The sequence below is a fragment of the Myodes glareolus genome, chromosome 12, assembly GCF_982192425.1.
Source record: "Myodes glareolus chromosome 12, mMyoGla1.1, whole genome shotgun sequence".
Lineage (NCBI taxonomy): Eukaryota > Metazoa > Chordata > Mammalia > Rodentia > Cricetidae > Myodes > Myodes glareolus.
Window position 1 is genome coordinate 35,072,369 of NC_142037.1, and position 22,635 is coordinate 35,095,003.

Sequence of the window (22,635 nt, forward strand, 5' to 3'; positions counted from 1 at the left end):
CCAAGTGCTGGGAATAAAGATGTGCCCTACCACCGTCCAGTAGAGGAGCTGTGTTAAGGGATCACAGCATTAGGAAGGTTGAGAACCACTGTGAGAGTAATTGGGCTTGGAGAGAGAGGGTCTTCCCATATGAATTAGATCCTCTATTTCAACGGACTGATTCCCCAGAACAGGTGAATGCCAGTCAGGGCAGACTGACCCTCTGAAAAAGAAAGACTCTCTATTCTGTCTTCCTTCCACAAGAGCCTCTCTCTCTCTCACACACACACACACAGACACCACACACCAAACAGTCCTGATTTTTCTCTCCTCCCTCTCCCTTTCCAGTATGTACTGGAACTGTGTCCTCTGTCTATGAGTGTGTTTGGGATGCATATGTGTTGTTGGGGATTGGATGTTTGGGGGGGGGTGTGTGCCCTGAAAATTGAATCACAGGCCCAATAAAGCCTCCATCATGGCTTGAGGCTCCGGGCCATTTAAAACATCAATAAATATCATGTTAGCAGAGTGAGTTCATGGCAGGGGAAAGGAGTTGGGGAGGAGGGAACCTGCAGAGGGAGGCAGTTGGTGGAACAGCAGAAGTGCCTCCCCAGACCAATACGTCTCCTCTCCCTTCTCTTTCTCCTATCTTACACTTTTCCTCTCCTACTTCTGCAGTGCCCCACAGAGACTGGAAATCAGGGAAGGGGAGGTGTTTGAATGAAAGTCCTAGTAGTGTGTGAGAGGTGTGAAATGTATGTTGGGAGCCCAGCCCAGTGTGTAGGGATTACTTAGAGGGACTTCTTAACTCCCTGGCACTTCTGGGGAACAGTAAGCCTGGCCTTCCTGGTCTCTTCAAGGTGCCTTGGAAGTGCATAGATGTGCCTTTACCAGACACCTGTAGCCCTGTGTCACAGGCTCAGCTATTTCTGGGCCCCGAACTGCCCCTGCCCTGAACTTCCCCTGTCCTTTGTTCAGCTGGCCCCATCCTGCCTCCTCCCCCTACCCTACCCCCAGCTCTCCCTGTTGTCCAGAGTTCCAGATCCTACTGTTTTGGAATTCCTCTGCTGTGCTGTGTGAAGCAAAGCAGTCAAGTTCATACCAAAGCCATGAACCAAACGAGAGGCTGACCTCATATTTTCCTTGGTTTCTGTCCTCGCTCCCCGGCCAGCTGGATGGCTGTCTGGCCCCTGTGGCTAGGCTGATAGTCTATCTCCATCCAGCTGTGGTCAGGATGGCAATTCCACGTGAGTGCGAGGGGGCCCTTGTCTCCCACTCACGAGCTTGGGAAGGAAACCACGTTTCTCTTGAAAACTGAGGCTGGAGCCTGTGATTTTCCTCACTGTGCTCAGTTTTTTTGAAATAAGAAAGGAAGTTTCCAGAGCCACTGGGTGTCTCGCACTCACCCGTCCTCCTTTACTCTTCCCGCTAGTGCGAGGCTCAGCAGGCCCTGGGGGACTCTCTGAATGTGGGTGGTGTCACAGCAAGGCTAGCCCCAAGGTGTCATTGTGGGGAAGCAAGAGATGACTGCAGGAGAGAGAGAGAGAGAGAGAGAGAGAGAGAGAGAGAGAGAGAGAGAGAGAGAAGCTCTTCCTTGGTGCCTTGTTTCTCAAGGTGGCAGAGGGCTTGAATGCTTGCAATATGTCACCTTCAGGCAAGCCTGCCTGATCATGGCCTGAACGAGGTCACAGGCTGAGGACTACCTAAGTCACAGTAGAACCAAGGCTCTGGTCTGGTCTGACTACAAGGGCTTCACAGCCCTCTAATGAGTATCAGCAGTGACTCAGTCTTGCAAACTTACACATACATACTCATACGCATACACACATGTGCGCGCGCCCACACACACATGTGCACACATGCAGACATTGGGCATGCAAACATAGGTTTGTACACATGCATGGAAACTGAGGCACAGCAGCCTGTGCAGACAAATGAAGCCAACCCCCGTTCTTTAAGACATAATCCACAGACTCCATGAAACCGGCAGGGAATGGTTCTCACTCCTGTGTAATTCCAGAAGGCCCAGAAAGGACTGAGGTGTCCAGACAGTGAGTAAGATTAGGGGCTTGGAAACTACCACCTCCACCCTCTCTGCCTGGTTGATGTTTAGATAGGCTGCATTTTCTGGGCTTGGGCGGCGGTTAGTCTTAGCTAGGAAGACTCCCTGCTCCTTGCAGTCTCCCAAACATGTCCTGATTTGGTCTGTCCTTCCTGATAAGGCCCCATGTTTCCATTCTCTGTCTTACCACTTCCTGTGGGCTCCCTCTTGCTTCTCTCTTTATGAGGAGAATTACCGCTTGCATTTGGCTCCTCACCCAGGGCTAGATTGTAAAGCTCTATTATATAAGCAGTAGAAAATAAAGATTTACTTGGAATCTGAGAAATTGGACGATAGAAGCTTTTCTCTGTAGATCTAAATGTCGGGAAGCTTTTGAGCTGGGGGCATAAGGATGCAGCTGATGGTGGAATCTAGGAGCCAAGCCTGGGAAGGGATGATGAGCTGATGGGGGTCTTGGATGGCCTTCCTAGTGGTCCAGCACAGAGGCCCATGAGAAGCTGCATGAGAAATTTTTGCCAATCGACCCTCAACCAGTTGAGCGCTTTCAGACTTTGAGCTATGGGGCTCTGGCGGGGTCATGGCTGCGGGAGACACAAAGGAGCGGTGCAGCGAGGACTCGAAGGATGCGTGTCCCTTCTGCGCTCAGCAGGACCATGTGTCTCTCCAGCAACCCTTGGTGCGGCTGCGAGGTGGAGCCCAGGTCGGGGAAGGCCGAGTGGAGGTGCTCAAGAATGGAGAGTGGGGAACCGTCTGTGATGACAAATGGGACCTGGTGTCCGCCAGTGTGGTCTGCCGAGAGCTGGGCTTCGGGACTGCTAAAGAGGCTGTCACGGGCTCCCGGCTGGGGCAAGGTAAGGAATGGCATGGCAGAAGGTAGTGATCTTTCTCCAGGGGAAAACATGGTCCTAGGAACCCAGGCCCAACTGGTGGCCATGATCCTCTCAAGCTCAACTTACTCTGCTCCTCCCTTACAGCAGCCCATCCATTAGGGGACCCTGGAACACCCTTTCCCACCAAATCCCCAACTGATAGATTTGGAACTGCCACCCAGAGAAAGGATGAATGGGCAAAGTGAGACAATAGAACAGCACCAGGTCTCCAGGTCTCCAACTCCCTGCTCCATACTCTCAGCTGCTCCAATGGGGAGGCCAGAATCCCAGGTCCTTACTCCAGGAAAGGACCTTAGGATCCATCAAGCATGGTTGCACACCAAAGAACCAGCTGTCACCTTGCTTGTCCGGCCTGGTGCAGCCTTGCCAATACTGGGCTCCTGAGAGCAGAGAAAAGAAACAGGGCAGCCCTCATTGATGTCACAAGACAGTCATGGGAAGGGAGCTGGTTTTCATCAAGTGTCCTGAGCAGATGGTTTGTACGAGGAAAAAGCAACAGTACAGGAAGCGTTTGGTAGGGAAATTCTGGGAGCAGTGCTGTCTCCTTGGCCACAGAACAGACTAGAACCCCTATTGGGTGAGTCCATGGAAACCGCTCAGCCTAGAAAGCCCCGTTCCATCAGGTGCCTTCCACAAGACCAAGTAGCCTTGTGAGTGTCCAGTTCACCCCTGCAGAACTGTGTTCAAGGGAAAGAAGTTGTGGTCTCTCTGGGACTCTGTTCAGCACTGATCAGTACATAGACTGCTATGGCAGGGAGGATGGGGCTTGGGTTACAGACAGGGATGGGATATCCTAGGCCAGTGGTTCTCAATCTGTGGGTCACAACCCCCTTGGAGGTGGTATGTCAGATATCCTGCATATACGGTATTTATATTACAATTCACAATAGTAGTAAAATTACAGTTATGAAGTAGCAACCCAATAACACAGAGAACTGTATTAAAGGGTCCCAGCATTAGGAAGGTGGAGGACTGATGTCCTGGGCTCCGAGAGGAAACCTATACTCTTGCAGATGGAGCCATCATGCCAAAGAAAGGAGTCTGGTGAGGTCACAAGTTGCAGCCTGGAGGAGGTAGTAGCTCCTGCTCACCCAGGCCCTGAACACCACAACAGTGGCTTTCTCGGCTAGGACTCCAGCATCCCGGCTGACCTTCACCTCCCGCTCAATTAGAGAACCCAGAACTCTCATAGCCTAGCAGCGCAGCCCATCCACTCTAGTTCATCTGCTTGACTGTCCTGCATTGTGCCACACCCCCAGCTGCCCCGGGAATGAATGGAGGAAAGTCGTGGGGTCATAGACCTGCCCTGCTGGAGGGAAACACAGTCTCTCTGGTCCCTCGTAGGAGGACTATGAGGCTCAGGGGAACCTAAGAGTTGGCCAGTTGCCTAAATCTTATGGTTTGGGCTTCCTTTTTTGACACTACCTCCCTCCCCCCTACTAGTCTTGATGACATTTGATCCTTTCTTGTAGAAATGTTCCAAATGTGTATTAAAGGGTAGGTGGCTGTGACAGGTGCAGCATCGACGTATGCTATGCAGTCCCTGCTATGCCACACAGCAGCCCATTCCCCTTAGGTCCCAGTGAAGGAGTCAGGCGCCTCAGTGTTTCCATGGTCCCCTCTATTGGTCGATCCACATGGTCTGAGCTTTCCTAAGGTCCTCAGGACCACAGCCACTCATCCCGAGGCATAAACAAGCCCTCGATGACACGGACATTCCATGTGTCATGAGCAGGGACTGTGTGACCTAATTCTTTGCCCCGCCCAGAGCAGCCAAGGATTTACAAGTTGCCTGAGGAATTCTAGGAAGAAGATGCCTTGGGTGCCTTTGATGTCGGCAGTCAAGGCACCGTGGAAGATTTATCTGCCTTCTGCCACGTTGGGTGGATGACGATAGTCGCCAGGAAAGGGAAAGTCTCATTAAAAGGCATGCCCCAGAGCAGATAGGGTCAGCTCCTGAGTCCTGGCTCTAGCCGATGGAACAAGAAACCACACCCAAACCCATGGGTAGGGAAAGGGCAGAGGCTGAGTCCTCACCCTGGCCTGGCTACTTGCTTGTCGGTGACCTCGAAGAACCTTCTCGTCCTGAGATTCTTCACTGTAAAACAAGGTAGCTGGATAGGCGATGTGTGGGGCTCTGTCTGGCTTCTGCATCACCAGGGTGGATATTCATATAATGGCAGGCTCTTCTGTCTGTACTTCAGGACCACCCCCCCCAAATTCCCAGCTGTCTGCCGACACATGAACCTTCCCCAACAACTGAACGAAGTGTGAGGGATAGGCCTGTGTGCCTTTGTTGCATGAGGGCCTGCTTGTTGGAGTTTCTGTCCTGCCCAGTTCCCACAGTCATTAGGTCCCAAAGAATCACACAGAAGGTCTACATAAGTTATAACACTGATTGGCCCATTAGCTCAGGCTTCTTATTAACTCTTGTAACTTATATTAGCCCATTATTCTAGTATATGTTAGCCACATGGCTCAGTACCTTTTTCAGCAGGGCAGGTCACATCCTGCTTCTTCAGTGTCTAGACAGGACTGGGAGGAATGGGATTCTTCCTTCCCAGAATTCTTCTGTTCTCATTGACCCACCTCTACTTCCTGTCCAGTTGTCCCACCTATACTTCCTGCCTGGCTACTGGCCAATCAGCACTTATTTAAAACATGATTGGCAGAATATAGACAATTGTCCCGCACCATGCCTTAGCTTCTGTCCTTAGAATCTATGCCCAGTAGGTATTGCTCCAGAGATGTCCAGGGAGGGATTAAGGGAGAAAGGCACTTCAGGAAGAGGGGGACACACTCTAGTTGAACAGGTATAGTCTACTGAGCAAACACTTGACAAAACATTCCAGCTCTGCAGACGAGTGCTTTCCAGCAGAAATGTAGCCACATGGGTAATTTTGAATTTTCTAGTAGCCATATGGAAAGGGGGTGAGAGACAAAGCAGATGACTCTTTGGGAAGTTCATTGTGCTTGAAAAGAAGGTGCCAGGTGTGAGTTGAGGGGCCTGAGCACCCTTCCTCTCCTGGCTGAGGCTCACTCTCATTATCCCGGACCCAGAAAGACAAGCTTCCAGCACCATCTCCATGTTGCTTGTCCCATGACTCCTGTCTGCCCTTCCAGGTCCACTCTCCACCCTCACCATGATGCCCAGTGCCTCAAGGCACAGTTGGGTTTGGCCAACACGGGATACTGGTGAAAACTGGAGGTGACCAGAGGGGAGAGGCTTAGACAGTCCCTGTGGGCACTGTGCCCCTCCACGGAGGGTGACAGCTGTTTTCAGGGGTCTTCATCCCTCTCCTAAGTGAGTTACTGGCTCTTCTCTCACTCAGAGGGGTGTGTCCAAGCCCAAATGTTATTAGCCTTGAGTTCTTAACTACCCTGTGATGTATACTCCCTACACCCCATTCTTGACTGTATTTTAAAATGACCCCCTTTCTAACTCAGACCTCCTAGTTTGTATAGGCTACATGTTTCCTGAAGGGACTTTACAGATGCAGTCATATTCTCAGACTCTTAAAAAATGCCTAGACTATGGTAGCTGCAGGGTAAAGCGCTATCATCTAATCTGACTCCTTTATTAAAGAGAGAGACCCAGTGACCAGGGAGGCTGGGTGTATGAGTTACCGTTCCCATTGATGTGACCAAATACCTGGGGGGAAAATGCTTAAGAAAAAGACGATTTATTTGGGCTTAGTTTATTTAAGAAGGGATATAATCCATCATGGCAGGAAAGGCATGGCGGCCAGAGCATGCGGCAGCCGGTCACACGGCATCCATCTGAAGTCAGAAAGGAAATAAAAGACAGGAAGTGGTGCCTGGCCTTCAAACCCCAAAGCCCACTCCCAGATGACTCACTTCTTCCAGCCAGGCACCATCTCCTAAAGTTTTCACACTCTTTCCAAATCAGCGCCCCCAGTTGGTGACCAGGCACCATGAGCTTGTGGCAGCAGTTTATATTCATACCACAAAACAGTAAGTGATCTGACCAAGGTCACGTGGCAGTTTAGTAGTGAATTTTATTTGCACTTAAAGCAAAATACACACACACACACACACACACACACACACACACACACACACCAGTTTCTTCCAGGGAGAAGAGGCGCAGTTGGGAGTTTTGAAGGTGGAAAAGACAGAGTCTGGTTTCTAGGGTCTCTCTTGCCTGTTCCAGGAAACTCCCTACAGGAGATCTTATAGCACACATCCTCTTTCCCTTCGTAGGGATTGGGCCCATCCACCTCAACGAGGTCCAGTGCACGGGGACCGAGAAGTCCATCATAGACTGCAAACTCAACACAGAGTCGCAGGGCTGCAACCACGAGGAAGACGCTGGTGTGCGATGCAACATCCCCACCATGGGCTTCCAGAAAAAGGTGAGGAGGTGGCAGGCCCAGAGGCACCTGCGATACTGAGGCCCCAAAGAATGCAGACCAGGTGACCTCACTCTGAAGTACTCTCCAAGGTATGCAAGGGTGCTCTAAGATGAACTCTTGGCACCGGCTCTGCTGCTGTCAACTGTCAATGTCATTGCCAGTCAGCGTTTCTAAGTGTGCCAAATGAACAAACACATAAATGCCGCTCTTGGTGTGACAGGTATACGACATCTCCCTGTGGATGATCCCTTGCTTTGGGACTAGGCACGTGGCACAGGGGCAGTTCAGAATTTTCTACAAGGGACTCAAGGTTACTCAAAGTTGCGAAGACTCAGAGGCAACGCATGCATGGATGACGGGTCTGCAGAGCACTGTGTGAACATCATATCAGCAGCAGTGTATAAACAGGAATTGAAGGAAGTCAGCGGAATTGCAAGCGGAGACACAGGCTCCACCCTTCCTGTGGCAGGGTGTAAAGCTTGTCGACCTTGCTCACAGAGAAGAATCCCCCACCTCCTTGTCTTACAGGAAGTCTAATCAATGCTACAAAACACCCAGGATTTCCGACACCAGGCTCCCCACTGTGCCTTAAGTTTGCCGGGTGCTACGTGACATATGCCATAGAACTCATACTGTGTGCATCTTTAAACAGACACATCATGGCACCAGATGTGGCAGGTTTCTGCTTAGACAGCAGTCCTTGACCCTGACACCAGAGTGCCAAGGCACTCCTGATAGAACTCTCCATCCTTAACTGTGCCCTAGATGCCTGCCAGCAACAGGCAGTTGAGCTGTGCCTTCCTTACGGGAAACAGGAATGCACACACGGGGAAACCTGCCATCTGGAGCTGCTAGAAGTTTTCTAAGGGAACCCTGTTGATGCTGCAACCCATGACCAGCCCTACGTCCCAATGTGCTGAGTCATTCTCCAGATGAGTCAAAGCTCAGGGCCATGAGAGACCTCAGCCAAAGAAACAAGGCTTTCCAGAACCTTTTGGTTGTCTGTAGATAGAGCCGTGCCAGAGCAGATGCTTGCTTCCTGCCGCAGAAGTGTTGAATCCTCACTGCCAACAGCTCTCACATTTCCAAAGGCCCAGGTTCGAGGCTATACTGTCTGAGCTCAATGCCAGTGCAGAAGGGATTGTATTTGATGTAACGGCCAGCCAGGCATGGCATAGCGAGGCAAGGAACTCCCGAGTGTGCCAGCATTCATGCTAGGAGAACCAAAGCATCCAAGTTTCATCACCATAGGTCTGCTTCTGGTGACAAAATGAAATACTGTCAGCTTCAGCGGTGAGATTGGTTTCTTCCTGGGTCTGCCAGGAGAATACAGTCAAGCCAAGGTATTGCAGGCCTTGGTGTCTTCTGGGGCTTCTCTGGTCTGCGCTGTTTCCAACCACTTTCTTATTATCCTTTTGTAACCTCTTTCTGTGCCTGCTACATCCCCAGGGTCTCTTTTCTCCTTCTAAAGCCATCAGTCTGGCTGAATTCTAGCATTCCTATATGGTCTTATGTGACCTTAATTGTCCCCTTTGAGACCACACCTCCAAGCAGAGCCGATAGCATTGGGGCTTATGCATAAGCATTAGGGAATGGGATCCGGATGTGGTTTAGTTAGTAGAGTGTTTGTCTAGCATGCCCAAGGCTCTGGGTTCTGATTGTCCAGCTATAGTGAACCTTCATTCCCTCGGTCACTGGGAGGAAAGAGGCACAGTGAGAGGCTCTGTGAGTGGTCAGTGGTACCTAATATCTAGGAAGGAGTGTACAGATCCAGCAGAATTCTGATGCTGTACACGTAATTCTTGTCACCTCTTAGAAGGCACTTACATTACCAACAGAGTGCTGTTCAGCATGGGGTCCAGACACCTGGGTGAGACCTCACTGAGTTCATGCTGGCATAATTTGACACACAGGGGGACTCTCTCAAGGATGGTCTGGATCCAAAGGTGGTCAGATAGGACCACCTGGCTTGGAGCTAATGGTAATATGGGGAGACTCTTCCATCCATCCTCATGACCGTGTTTCTTGCTACCCACAGCTACGTCTGAACGGAGGCCGCAACCCCTACGAGGGCCGAGTGGAGGTACTAACAGAGAGAAATGGGTCCCTTGTGTGGGGGACTGTATGCGGCCAGAACTGGGGCATTGTGGAGGCCATGGTGGTCTGCCGGCAGCTCGGCCTGGGCTTTGCCAGCAATGCCTTCCAGGTAAGTGGCCTAACAGCCTCGCCCACTCTCCACCCAGCCTGGCCTTTCCCATCATTAGTCAGCTCTTCTCGGCAGCTAAATTTCCCCAGTCGCTAAGAAGGAACACAACCAAGCAAACGCTAGAGACCTCATTCTAACCATAGCCCCTTGCCTGTCAGCTCCGAGGCTCAGAGCAAGTCTCTTCTATCCCAGTCTCAGTATCTAGCTACAGAATAAGGTGTACCCAGCCCTTTGACATTGTGACACAATGTTGTCATCTACAAAGTTCACACTGTGCCTTCTGGTTACAAAAACATTACAGAGAAAACTCATACTGTTTTAAGTGGGTTTTTGGTTTTGTGTTAAGCAGCATCCATGGTTACGGTGAGCTTTTTGAGATCGCCTGGCACCCACTAGTTGCAGCACCCATGGTTACGGTGGTTTTTTGAGATCGCCTGGCGCCTGCTGGTTGCAGGTTGGACACCTCTGAGTCACCTACAGCTGTCTGAACCACTCCATGTTGGGATTCTCCGCAGGCAGAAGGCTAAGCCTCAAGTGTCTTGTATATGTTTGTAGAAGGATGTAATTTGATCTTCGAGGAACATGGGGAGCACCCAGCATGAGGATGAACATTCCAAGTGACTCAGTTTGTTTCCTTGAAGCCCTCTGTGATGGGACCCTATCCTCCTTGCTGTTTCTGCCTCGTCTTTTACTGATAAAGTAGCAAATCCCCAGGCTGTGTCCTGAACTCTTGTCACACTGGCTGCACCTTCCTGTCAGAACCACTCTCTAATGACCTAATGACTCAAGAGATCCAGTAAGGTCACTCTGGTCTTCATTTCTGCTTCCCAGTCATTGGCAGCACAGGTCTAGAGGCCCTGGTTACTCCCAATTCCATTCCTGCATAATAGTCTGGGACTAAGTACCCACTCCTCTGTGTCCTGCTTTCCCCGCCGGTGATATAGAACGAAGGATCCATATTCCTCAGCGTCCCGGCTCAGAGTGTTGCCATGAAGCAGGATAAGACTTTGTGGTCCATCTTGTCTGCTGGCCTGACAATCCCTCCTGGTCCCATGTAGCCTCTTCTGGAGTCTGAGGAAGGAGCTCAGCATCCCTGCTGAGCTTGTCCGTCTCCTATGGTCTGACCTGGGCTGAGTCATGAGCCAGGGATCCTTGTGTTCTCTGTCTGCAGCTTATCATTCTAGTATCCAGGAGAGACACAGCTCACACCGTCTGGGAAATTAGCCTCCCAGAGCAAACCGGACACACACAACACTTGATTCTCCAAGTGACAGATCTGCTGGCTGCCTGGTTTTCTTCTCTGTCAGCTCATTCCCAAAACTCTTGGACCTCAGCTTGGGGTTCTAAACAGCCACCTAAGATAAACCCTGACTCTGCTTAGAACCCTAAGTTTTTTCCTGTGGAGAATTAGAGGGATTTTGTTCAGATTCTTTGGGAAACAGAACCAATAGGATGTAGAAACATTTGGGGACCCCCTCAGGTGCCAATCTCCACAATGCTCCAGTCATCCTATGAAATGGTACAGTGGTCCTTTAGAATCTACACAAGTTCTCCCCTGAAGGTCCTTGTCTTTCTATGGCTTGTCATCGCTAATATAGTGTAAATGTTATGCTTATGGTTGTGGTATGATTCTTCGTGGGGAACAGTAAAAATAACAAGAAAAAATCTACACATGGTTAGCATAGTTAGTATTTTAAAATATTTTGTTTTTTTATTTTTCAGCCCAAGGCTGTGAATCCATGGCTATAGAAAGCAAGGAGAGAGGGCCAACTCTGTATCTCTATAGTCTATCTGAAACTGTGTATCTAACCATCAGTCAATAGACAGAGATTGATTTGACAGATGAGCGCCCATGATTTGGGAAGCTGACAAGACTAAACTGTACAAGGCTGTAGCCTCAAAGAACAGCTCAGATTGTGTCTCAAGTCCAAAGGCATTCTGCAGGTAGAAGCCCCGTTCGCAAAGGGACCTCAGTCTTTTTGCCTTGTAAGATTTTACAACTGACTGAATGAGACCTATCCCCCATGATGCAACACAACTTGTCTTACCCAAATCAACGACTTAAATATTAATCCTACTTAAAAACTCCTCCACAGAAATATCTAGAATAGTGTTTAAACAACTATCTGGCTGTTGTCACTGAGCCAAGTTGATGCATAAGTAAACCCTGGAAACTTCAGAGCACACAGGTTCTTACATTCCCTTGTAAACTCTTTACACACACACACACACACACACACACACATTTTCTCTTCTGGGAAGTTCTTAAACTATAAGAGTGTATGCTAACAGTGTTTTGAAGTTTTATAGCTAGAAGGAGCTCAATCAGTCTCAGCATCATAAACCAGTGGGCTCCTCGGTCAGCATCCTATAAAGTGCTTTTCCTAGAATTAAATCCAGAAGCTGAATTTTGTAAGACAGTCAATTATTGTCATATGTGAATGGTCTTCTCCTCTCGTGCAAACCCAGGGTTAGTTATAGATGCTCCCTCATTCCGTTACCAGCTAACCAAATGCCTAGGATAAACGGCTCTCTGTGCCTCATCTGTCCCTACCTGGAAAATGGGATCATTAAGCCTTGAGGGGTTTGTCGAGCCAGAAGTTGACGTACTGCGACCTCTTTGGTTGGTTTCTTCAGGAGACCTGGTACTGGCACGGAAACGTCTTTGCCAACAAAGTGGTCATGAGTGGAGTGAAGTGCTCGGGGACAGAGCTGTCCCTGGCACACTGCCGCCACGACGAGGAAGTGACCTGCCCAGAGGGTGGAGTGCGGTTCGGCGCTGGAGTGGCCTGCTCAGAAAGTAAGGCCTCCTAAGGGCTGCCTGCGTCTCCCACTTCCCATCTGTCCCAGGTTCTCCAGAGTTCAGGGCGTCATCAGTTACTCTTCCCACAGGGTGAGCTCAGGAGAGGAAAGCACAGTGGATTGTGGGTCCTATTCCCCAACCACAGGCCCTGGCCGATGGCATGATAAAGAGGAAGAAAAGAAGGATTAGTTTAAGGAATATGTACCAATTGCTTTTCCCATTTTTAGTACTGTCTTAGTTGGAATTTCTGTTGCCGTGAAGAGACACCTTGACTGCAGTAACTCTTACAAAGGAAAACCTTTAAGTGGGGCTTGTTTACAGTTCAGGGGTCAGCCCATTATCATCATGGTGGAGCATGGTGCCATGCAAGCCAGCATGGTGCTGGGGAAGGAGCTGAGAGTTTTACATCTTGCTATGCAGGCAACAGGAAATGAACTGAGCTATTGGGCGTGGCTTGAGCATATATGAGACCTCAAAGCCCACCTCCGCAATGACACACTTCCTCCAACAAGATCACACCTCCTAGTAGTGCCACTCCCTACTTTTATGGAGTTTATGGAGGACAGTTACATTCAAACTATCACAAGTACCAAATGCCTGATAAAAGCAATTTAAGAGGCTGGGCTGTGGTGATGCACACCTTTAATCCCAGCACTCAGGAGGCAGAAGCAGGCAGATCTCTGTGAGTTTGAAGCCAGCCTGGTCTCCAGAGTGAGTTTCAGGACAGGCTCCAAAGCTACAGAGAAGCCCTATCTCAAAAATCAATCAATCAAACAAACAAAAAGCAACTTGAGAAAGGAACAGTTTATTTTGGCTAATACTTCAAGGATACAGTCCATCAGGAGCAGGGAGGAGGAGGCAAGCTGGTCACATTCTATCCACACCCTGGAAGCAGAGAGAGAATGATCTAAGGAGGAGCCCTTGTGTGTCTATCACCCTGATATATCAGCAGTTTGTCCATCCATTCTGGTAGCTGAAGGGGAGTGTCCAGAAGACTTCTGGAAAAGAGAAAGTATCATTGGGGGTGACAGGAAGGTAACCCAGAGGAGCCCCGGGCCAGCTCCAGGACGTGCAGAATGATGGCGCGTTTCTCAGGGGTGGGTGCCCTCGGAAGGGTTTCCTGACTGTGACCCATGTCTGTTTTCCCCAGCTGCGCCTGACCTGGTGCTTAACGCAGAGATTGTGCAGCAGACCGCCTACCTGGAGGACAGGCCCATGTTCTTGCTGCAGTGCGCCATGGAGGAGAACTGCCTGTCGGCCTCTGCCGTCCACACCAACCCCACCACAGGCTACCGCCGCCTCCTGCGCTTCTCCTCCCAGATTCACAACAACGGCCAGTCCGACTTCCGCCCCAAGAATGGCCGCCACGCGTGGATCTGGCATGACTGCCACAGGTAAGCCATGCCCCCATTGGTCAGCTACCCAGTCTGGTGTTCTTCAGGACCCAGACTAGGGATCTAGCATGCCAGAGTCACCCTAAGAAGGCCAACGATCCAAGATCTAGGCAGAAGAGTAATCTATTTCCCTGGAAACCATTCTCCACTCCCAGTTCATGGGCTGCTCCCCTTCTGCTGAGTCCCTGCATTTTGGCTCCAGCACTTTTGACCCTAGGAGACATGCTGATCTGAATGTCAGGGCCCTCCAGGGGCCTTCAGTCTACAGTGTCCAAGGGCATGCACAATACATTTGTTCTCTACAGAGAACTTTCGGGTCTGGAGCCTTGGACCCTCCATCCGTTAGAAATACATTTTGCATACCAGTGTGAGGTTTATTTTGAATTAAATTTTAAAGTCAACCTACAAAAGAATGGGTTTTACTATGGCATTTGCATACACATGGTTATGGTTTTAATGATTCTGCTCAACCACTGCCATTTCAAATCTGCCTTGGTCATCCTCCTGACTCGGTATTTTTAATATCTCTAGGAAGTTGGGAGGATGGGGGATGGAGATAGGAGCCCCAGGTCTCAGAGTCATGAGAACTGGTCTTAGCCTGCTAAGCTTAAGTCCCTGACCAGCAGCCTGACGTTAGGCCAACTGGGCCACACTGCTGGGACTTCTGGGCTCCCTTCCATTTCGTCTGTGACTGTGATCCAGGTGCTGCAAAGACTGGGTCAGGACAGAAGAACAGTGGGAAATCCTACAGCCAGTGCCCACCGGAGGCCACCAGGGCCTCTTCCCTCCTATTTTTCCTTTGCTCTTCTTGACTTGTAATCACATTCAGACTCCACTGTCACTGCTTAGTCACATTTTGTCCTCAGTCTGGGCAGACAGAGGACCCTGCAGGCACAGTGTCGGGAAAGTAGCTGTTATTCACCATGTACACGGTATTCTGTCTGCATGTATGCCTGCAGGCCAGTAGAGGGCACCAGATCTTGCTACAGATGGTTGTGAGCCACTATGTGGTTGCTGGGAATTGAACTCAGGACCTCTGAAACAGCAGGAAGTGCTCTTAACCTCTGAACCATCTCTCCGGCTCCGAAAAGTAGCTGCTATTCCACCCACGGATAATCCCTCTTCCAGAGGTCCACCAACTCCTAGTAGATCTCTTCTCTGGGCTCAAATATTCCATCTATGACAGGAAACATTTGTCTTTCAAAGTGAGGCCCCTTATGGGTATATCTACCCTTACAGCAAGATCTGGACCTGCTGAATGCCAGAACTGGCTAAGGACCCCCACAGGACTGCACAATAGAGGCTGGAAGTTCCTTCTAGGCTTCCATCCAGCTCTGAGGTTGCAATTACATCAGAGACAGATGCACTGATCTTTGGCCATTCCAAGTAACAGGCCACTGAATTCCATATAACTACCGCAGATAGCTTAAGGAATTACCTACCATCCAGGGGTCTCAGCAGGGTCCGTCTGCTCTAAAATGAGCTGCTCTCCCTATTAGTTTTTTTAAACTTTGATCAGACGTCTCCCTATGGTTTGCTTCTTTTTCATGTCATAAATCATGACCCGCTCACGTTTAAATCAGTTTGGGGATAGAGTTGTACAACCTATTCCAAAAGAAAATGCTACAGTCCCAGTTAAGCTTCTGATTTTTCTTTGAAACAACTGGCTGATTGTTGAAAATACCCTAAGGCCCAAGGAATCACTTTGTCTTTGCCAGGGTATAAACTGGAGTAGAATTAAAGTCTTGACAGTCTCCGTGCCTGATTTCCCTTAGAGACCATGTGGTGGGAAACCAGGGGCTGACGCTGCCTATGGATCTATAAGTGGAAGGTAATTGCATCCCAGCCCTGCATATGGTGGCCCACCCAAGATTACATGGTAGGAACCTTCAAGTGCCATCTGCTTGCTCTCAGAGCCACCAGTCTCCTCTCTAAGAATAGCCACATGGTGACATCATGGCAGGGACTCTGACCCTCCTTCCCCACGTTTTCTGTGGTTTCTTTTCTCCTCTGCCTACAAAGGAGGGGAGCAGAACATGAGCAAAGCATATGACCCTTTTTCAGGCGCCCTAGTTTCTTGTCAACTGGGCGTGGAGGTAATGACCTCAAGGTTGTATTCTCACTTGTATTGTGCCCCTGGTCAGTGACCATGGCATAGTCCCTCTCCTGTCCTTGTGCCCAGGGACTGGCCCATATCTTTGTTACAAACATAGCATGCTGCAATTTTGATGAGGAATGGACACCGTAGGCACAGGTGTATATAACTATGACCGCAAGACCCAAGGAGCCTCATGAGACCTGCGCACATTCTCTCAGTCTCCAGAACTCTAGGTGAAGGCTTCAGGTTCCCTGGTTTTGTTTTACTGCATTTTCTGAGACAATGCCGACCCTGGGTTCCCCGTCTAGCCAAAGCTGCCCTCGAACGCCCAGTCTTCCTGACCCAATTCCTAAGTGCTGGATTATAAACGTGAGACTATGTCTGGTACTCTTCAGGCTCTTTGGGAAGACCTTCCAGGGGAGCTGAAGCTGACTCTGTTAGGTGTTGACTGAGTTTTCTATCCCACCTAGTCCTGCAGCCGTTAAGTTCCAAAGAAATCACACAGAGGTCTACATCAGTTATAAACTGATTGGCCTAGAAGTTCAGACTTCTTATTAACTCTTATAACTCATATTAGCCCATTATTCTTGTCTATGTTAGCCACATGGCTCGGTACCTTATTCGGCAAGGCAGTCACATCTTGCCTCTTCTATGGCTGGGTCACGATTGCAGAATAAGCTTTCCTCTTCACAGAGTTCTCCTGTTCTCGTTGCTCTGCCTCTACTTCCTGTCTGGTTGTTCGGCCTCTACTTCCTGCCTGGCTACTGGCCAATCAGCATTTATTTAAAATATAATTGACAGGATACAGAACATTGTCCTACAGCAGTTAGGTCCCTTATAGAGGCTCCTGAAAGTTGGCCTGGCCCTTCCTCAACTCACGAAACTTGTTTCTGAAAGAATTGACAATCCATTTCAGCAGTTTACAAACATTCTGAAGCCGTGAGTGGAGCCATGCAGGAGAGAGAACCCTGGCTCAGGTTGATGTGAGTGGGAAAATGGCTACTTCCGCTTTCAAAAATGCTCCAATGAGGAGCAGAGCGACGCTCTTGAAGACAGGAAGCTGAAACACAAAGATTAGTGCTTGTAGATGCTTTTATGGTGCCCTTGGTTGACTTCAGAACCCTCAGCGCAGTCAGCTCTATCCTGGGGGCTTGCCCTTCCATGCTTGGGGAAATCCTAGGGCAGGGTAGGATGGAGTGGAGGGAGCTGGGGGAGCAGGGGCATGGGCCCTGCGCAGGTGATAGCCCCTGGATTCAGAAATGGCACAGATGCAAAGAGGGGAGTGTCAGCCCAGCCAGCCTGCCTCCACCATATGCCTAGTAGTCCCCTACAGGGTCAGAACTCACAGGTGTATTGATGCCCCTGAACCAGCTAGAGGCCCTCATCTCACCATTCAGTAGGTCTGACATGTGGATGGCAAGCTAGATCCCGCAGAATGACCCCTGTCTTTTATGGCCGTCCTGGATAGGACTGCAAGACACCCAAGTACATCTTCTTCAATCTATAGTGATAGTCCATCAAGACACATACAGTTTCCTCTGAACACGCTGTGTCTGTCTTCCGTCTATACTTCCATCCGGCAGACATCTCCAGGGGAGTGCCAGGTCTCAGGACACAGAGCCCTGTAGCCCCAAGGTAAACCTCACCTTTCTTTTTATCCAGATTACAAGGACTTCAGAAAGCTGTATTGGCAGCCTGTGCCTGTAATCTCAGCGTTCTGTAGGCAGGATAATGAATTTGGGGCCACATAGTGAGTCCGCGGCCAACCTGAACCAGTCTGTGCCTGTCTCAAGGGAAACAGGACTGGTGGTGGAGCTCAGTGGAGCTGCTAGTATTCCTAACACCACAGGAGAGGAAATCAAACATACAAATCTAGGAATTCTATAAAGCACAATGCCACACTCCCGTTTTTAGTATTCTGGAATCTTTTCTCAAGCCTACAATTTCCGGTGCCCACCCCAGGGCTCAGTCCACCCTTAGACCATGAGTTGCTAAGAGGACCACTGTGCTGCCCAAGACTTTCCCTCTTGCCTTCCCAGTACCCATCAGTGTCTCCTGGGTGGAGGCCTATGGGAGGTTAGATGGCTCCCATTTCTACCTCAGACCAGCTAGGAGAGACCTGTGGCCTCTAAGAGTATCTAAGAGATAAAACAGTCACTCTCCAGGACAGAGATCAGCAAGAAGCAGAAGTGCCATGAAGCCCGTGGCTTCCTCCCAGTACGCATTCCCAGGAAGAAAACCGAAGCTAAAGTAGACTAAAATCCAGACTGAAGCAGCTCTGACTCCGGGAGGCCACTTCACAGCAGCCCGTCTGTGGCTCCGTCTGAATTCTGTTTAGACAACGGAACATCAGTGCACTTCCCTGCGATCTTTCCAGCCAGTCGGCAAGTCACATAAGCCCCTCTCTGAGGGAGCAGACATTTTTCATTCCGTGAGTCAGACCTCATGTCTCATCCGCTCCCTGCAGGGAGCCAAAATAGACTCCCTCAGAGTCATCACTTCGTCTGCTACAAAATGTTCCTTGTAAGGGCTATCCGCTGGCCCCGGCCCAGTTCCATTTTACCCAGAAACATGAATGACCTGGGGAAGCCCAAGTTAGCAACTTCTGACTTTATTTATATAGCGTGAACAAACTCGGGAGGAAGAAAAGAGCCTCTAATTTCCTCTCTGGAAACCCTTTCCATTGCCCTCTCCTCTCCTGCTCACACAGTGAAGGAAGCCCCAGGCTGCTACACCAATGGACCAGCTGGTGACTGGACCCCAGGAGCCTTGAATACAGCTGCAGATGGGCGGGGTCGCGATAAGGCCTTTGGCCAATACTGAAAACATCCTTTGTTACAGCCTCATTTGGCTGTCCTTTTATTTATTTTTTTGAGATGGGTCCTTCTGTACCTGGGTTGGCCTCAAACTCACTAATATGACTGAGGATGACCATTAACTTCTGATGCCCCTACTCCACCCTCTCAGTGCCGGGTTCGCAGGCCACCATGCCTGTTTATGTGGTACTGGGAATGGAACCTGCATGCTAGGCCAGCACTCCAACAACTGAGCAGCATCCCCAGCTCTAGGTCATTTATCTGGTCCTTACATCACCCCAGAAGTTGGCAATAATATTCTTGCTTTATCAAAGAGGAAACTTGAGCTGGGCATGAACAAAGTTAGGGCTTCTGCCCCCACAGTGGTTTTAAGAGGCTTTCTACACTAAATGTCCCCGGAATAGGAGATAAGTGTGACTGAATAGTTGAAGGTACGACACATGGCAGGTGGAGATGAGGCTAAAGCCAGCCTGGTCTCTTTTGTCCTAGGCCTGCATAATGGATGCTTTTGAAAGCCTCTCAGCTACCCTCTAGTAGTACAGCTTCCCTTGTTATTCCTGAACCAGATGCGTCACTCCTTAGCACATCTGTTCTCAATTTCTCTCGAGTGATGGCGTGGACCGTTGTAAACAATCAGCCAAAGGAACTGCACCCGGCTTGTGCACGCGCTGCCTCGGCTGGCTCCCTTCTAGAACCTTAGCAGTAATGCTCTTTCCTGAGCTGCTCTCACGTCCCTCCCTGCGGACCACCCACTCTCCATCCCGGAAACCTTCTAGCCCTTATCCTTCCCCTTCCTGTTTGATTGGCTCAATTTGAGAACCACTGGCTTGCTGCTCCTTCCCAGGGCTCTCGGGTAAAGCCCAGGCCTCCTCTCCCACACCAGAGTGCTCACACATCACTAGGGTACATGTGTGTCCTTCTCTGGCACACACCCTACTTCTTAGTGACTCTTATTTCCCTGCGATTGCTACCCCACCCCCTTTGTCTTCTTCCTTCCTTCTCTATTCCTACTTTTAAAAAAATCTTAAAAACTAGTCTGTTATAATAGGTTTATACTAGTTTTTAAAAAAAATAGACAAAGAAACTAATTTAGGAAGGTTTGTTTAGCTCATAGTTTGGAAGGTTCAAAGCCATAGTGTCCAAGGGCAGCAGATGGTAGCACCTCTGTGTGGGGATATGCATAGGAGCAAACACACCTGAAGCCAGGAAGGAGAGAAAGAGAGGGACTATGGTCTTGAAATCCCTTTTAGGGCCTGTTGTTCCCCATCACCTAAGATTCTCATAGCCTTCACCTCCAAATAGTCCATAATGCCCCGATGGCGCCCCCACAGCAAAGAAGCTTTTAATAACATGGGCGTTTGTTAGACCTAAAGCGAATCTGGAGAAAGACTCCATGTGGGAGTGGGCTGAGAGCCAGCTGGGCACTCAGGAAGAACCCTACCTATTAAAAAGCTTATTGCATTGGGCTGATTAAATTGCCAGACACTCTGCTGTCAGCTGTACACGCCGATACCCCCAACATCTCACCCACTAAGTTACGTCATCCCCACTCCTGATGAGGGGATCAAGGCGAGGCAAGATGTCTGACACCTCTACCCCAAGTCACAGTCTTCCCTTCTCTTAGTTCCTTTCATTTCTGTCCCCGTCCGCCTTGGTCCCTGCTGCCTCAAGGTTCTCCCAGAGGCGAATCACCAGCTAGGAAGCTGCTTCCAGGCAGTCATGGTTCCAGACACTGACATTGGGCCCTGTTTCTGGCTCCCAGGCACTACCACAGCATGGAAGTATTCACCTACTATGACCTGCTGAACCTCAACGGCACCAAGGTGGCTGAGGGTCACAAAGCCAGCTTCTGCTTGGAGGATACAGAGTGTGAGGGAGGTACGTTTGCAGGGGGAGGTTGGGTTGGGGCTTCATGGAACTTTGAACACGCCCACTGGACTGAACCCAGTCCGGGCAGACGGAGGCTAGGCCAGGCACCTTTCCATGTTACTCTGGCCACTGCTGAGTATCCATGTGGCCTTTATTTGCCAACTCTCGGGGCCTTTGATGGGTACACATTGGGGCTGGGGAAAGTGGTTCTCGAGCTATCTGCCCCCAGAGCTGTTCTAACTGGTGGGCCGAGGGCTGCGTGGCTTCCAGGTGAGGTCTGGTCACTTGAGCCTGACTCACATGCCTCTGCCTCTCTGCTTGTCACAGACCATGCCTCCTGGTGTCCCAATATCAAACTCTGCCCTTTCAGGCTATAGAGCCCTGAGATGTTCCCAGCTCTTCTCCCTGACCCCCATGCACATATTCCACTTCTACCTCAGGTAGGTCATCACACCTCTCTGTGATGCCTGATAGGACACCTGTCCCTCTGACACACTAAGGACCTTTTCAGGACAGATGTCCGCCCTCTGCCTATGGCCCACATGAGGTTCTAGACCCTGGCGTGGCCCGCTGCTGACATCATGAATCACATAGAAAAGAGGTTGTGAATGAGTACTGTAGGCAGACCATCCGTGAGGGACCAATGTCTCGGATCACCACGACGATCATCCCTATCCCAGGCTGAGGAGTTCACCGGAATGCCAGCCTAGCCCAGATTGATCAGGGAGCACTTTGTGGTGGAGAGGACCTTGAGCCTGGCTTGGAGGGAAGGCTGGTGTGTAGACAGGAAATTGAGCGAGGGGGTTCTGTTGAAATGAGAAGTCGTCGGAAACCCCCATGGGAAGGATGGAATGGAACGAGGCTGGAAGGCTTGGGGGTTGGAAGAGATGAGGTGGGGACCGTAGGTGCATGGTGATACTCTTGTCTGCCCACCCACAGATATTCAGAAGAGTTACGAATGTGCCAACTTCGGAGAACAAGGCATCACCATGGGCTGCTGGGACATGTACCGTCATGACATTGACTGCCAGTGGATAGACATCACGGACGTGCCCCCTGGAGACTACCTATTCCAGGTGAGGTGGGGAAAACCCAGGGCTGCTGGAAGAGGAGCAACTTCCTCAGTCTCCTTCCTGTGGGTGTTCAGAAACAAAACTCATGAGTCCAGGCAGGGTGCCACAATCAGAGGCCATCCTATATGACAAGCATCATACGTGAGGCACATGGGCCTGAGGGATACTGGGTCTGCAGGGCATGTTGGGAGCCCATAGTGCAACCCAAGATGTAGAGACAGTCTCATATTCATATATGAAAATTCAGTTAGCCTCCGGAGCTTGAAATCAAAACCTACCTCTGAGCTAATTTAGATTTTGAGGTCAGGAATCAGTTCCATGAACTCTGAGGCAACCCACATCTCTAGCTCCCCCTCAGCCACTATCCCGATTTCCTCCGGTCTTCACACCTTGCTTTGGTGTGTGCTATTGAGGTCAAAAGCAGTTGCATTATCCTGCAGCTTTGCGATGTTCCTTCCTCAGGGGGATCTGCAAAAGGGCCATCTCCATGCCCATCAGTGAATCCATCAGGTTAGAAAGTCAATCTGAGGACAGCCTGGCCAGGGGACTGTTTGGTGAGGGTTCCCAACTACCCTGCCCTGAGGAAGAGCCAGGGAGCCTTGGCTTCCGCCTTCCTGCAGACAGCTGTGGCGTACTCCAGCCAGGCCCACGTGGCAGGGGAGAGAAACACTGTCTCCCAGTTTTCTCCTGGCACATGGCTGCATTCCTGCCTCCAGAGACTAAGCTTCCACATAGCCCCGTGGTGTTGCGTTTCCCAGCTTGCCCAGTTGGATGGCAAAGGGTGTGACCAGAAATGGATTCTGCTGCCTTGAAAGAATTCCATGGTCTAGCCCACAGTCCCTACTGCTAGACACTCCCTTGAAGAGCCAACACCTGCAGAGAAGTAACCACAGGTTGCTTTGAAAGAGTCCCTGGGCCCTTTCAGCTTTGCAAAGGAGACAGTCACGCACTTTCAAGCCACAAGCCAAGCCCAGAGCCACAACAGGCCTGGGAGCAGAGTGCTCTTATTTAAAGGTGGATTTCCATGGCTGTGGACGTGTATGCAGTGCCTGGCGGCTCATACTGGCAG

General features: G+C 50.2%; 1 protein-coding gene across 4 annotated transcripts in view; it reads left to right on the forward strand.

Moving 5' to 3' along the window:
- The window catches only part of Loxl2 (lysyl oxidase like 2), an 86,907-nt gene that overhangs the window by 60,030 nt on the left and 4,242 nt on the right, over positions 1–22,635 (forward strand). For 2 of the 4 annotated variants that reach the window (XM_087912199.1, XM_087912198.1), the window contains exons 6-12: positions 2,688–2,892; positions 7,156–7,307; positions 9,346–9,513; positions 12,151–12,313; positions 13,467–13,710; positions 20,387–20,502; positions 21,433–21,569. In XM_087912199.1, coding sequence (XP_087768325.1) covers positions 2,688–2,892; positions 7,156–7,307; positions 9,346–9,513; positions 12,151–12,313; positions 13,467–13,710; positions 20,387–20,502; positions 21,433–21,569 — 1,185 coding nt within the window. The remainder of the gene's footprint in view (positions 1–2,687; positions 2,893–7,155; positions 7,308–9,345; positions 9,514–12,150; positions 12,314–13,466; positions 13,711–20,386; positions 20,503–21,432; positions 21,570–22,635) is intronic. The other 2 variants (XM_087912196.1, XM_087912197.1) reach the window with 2 other exon arrangements.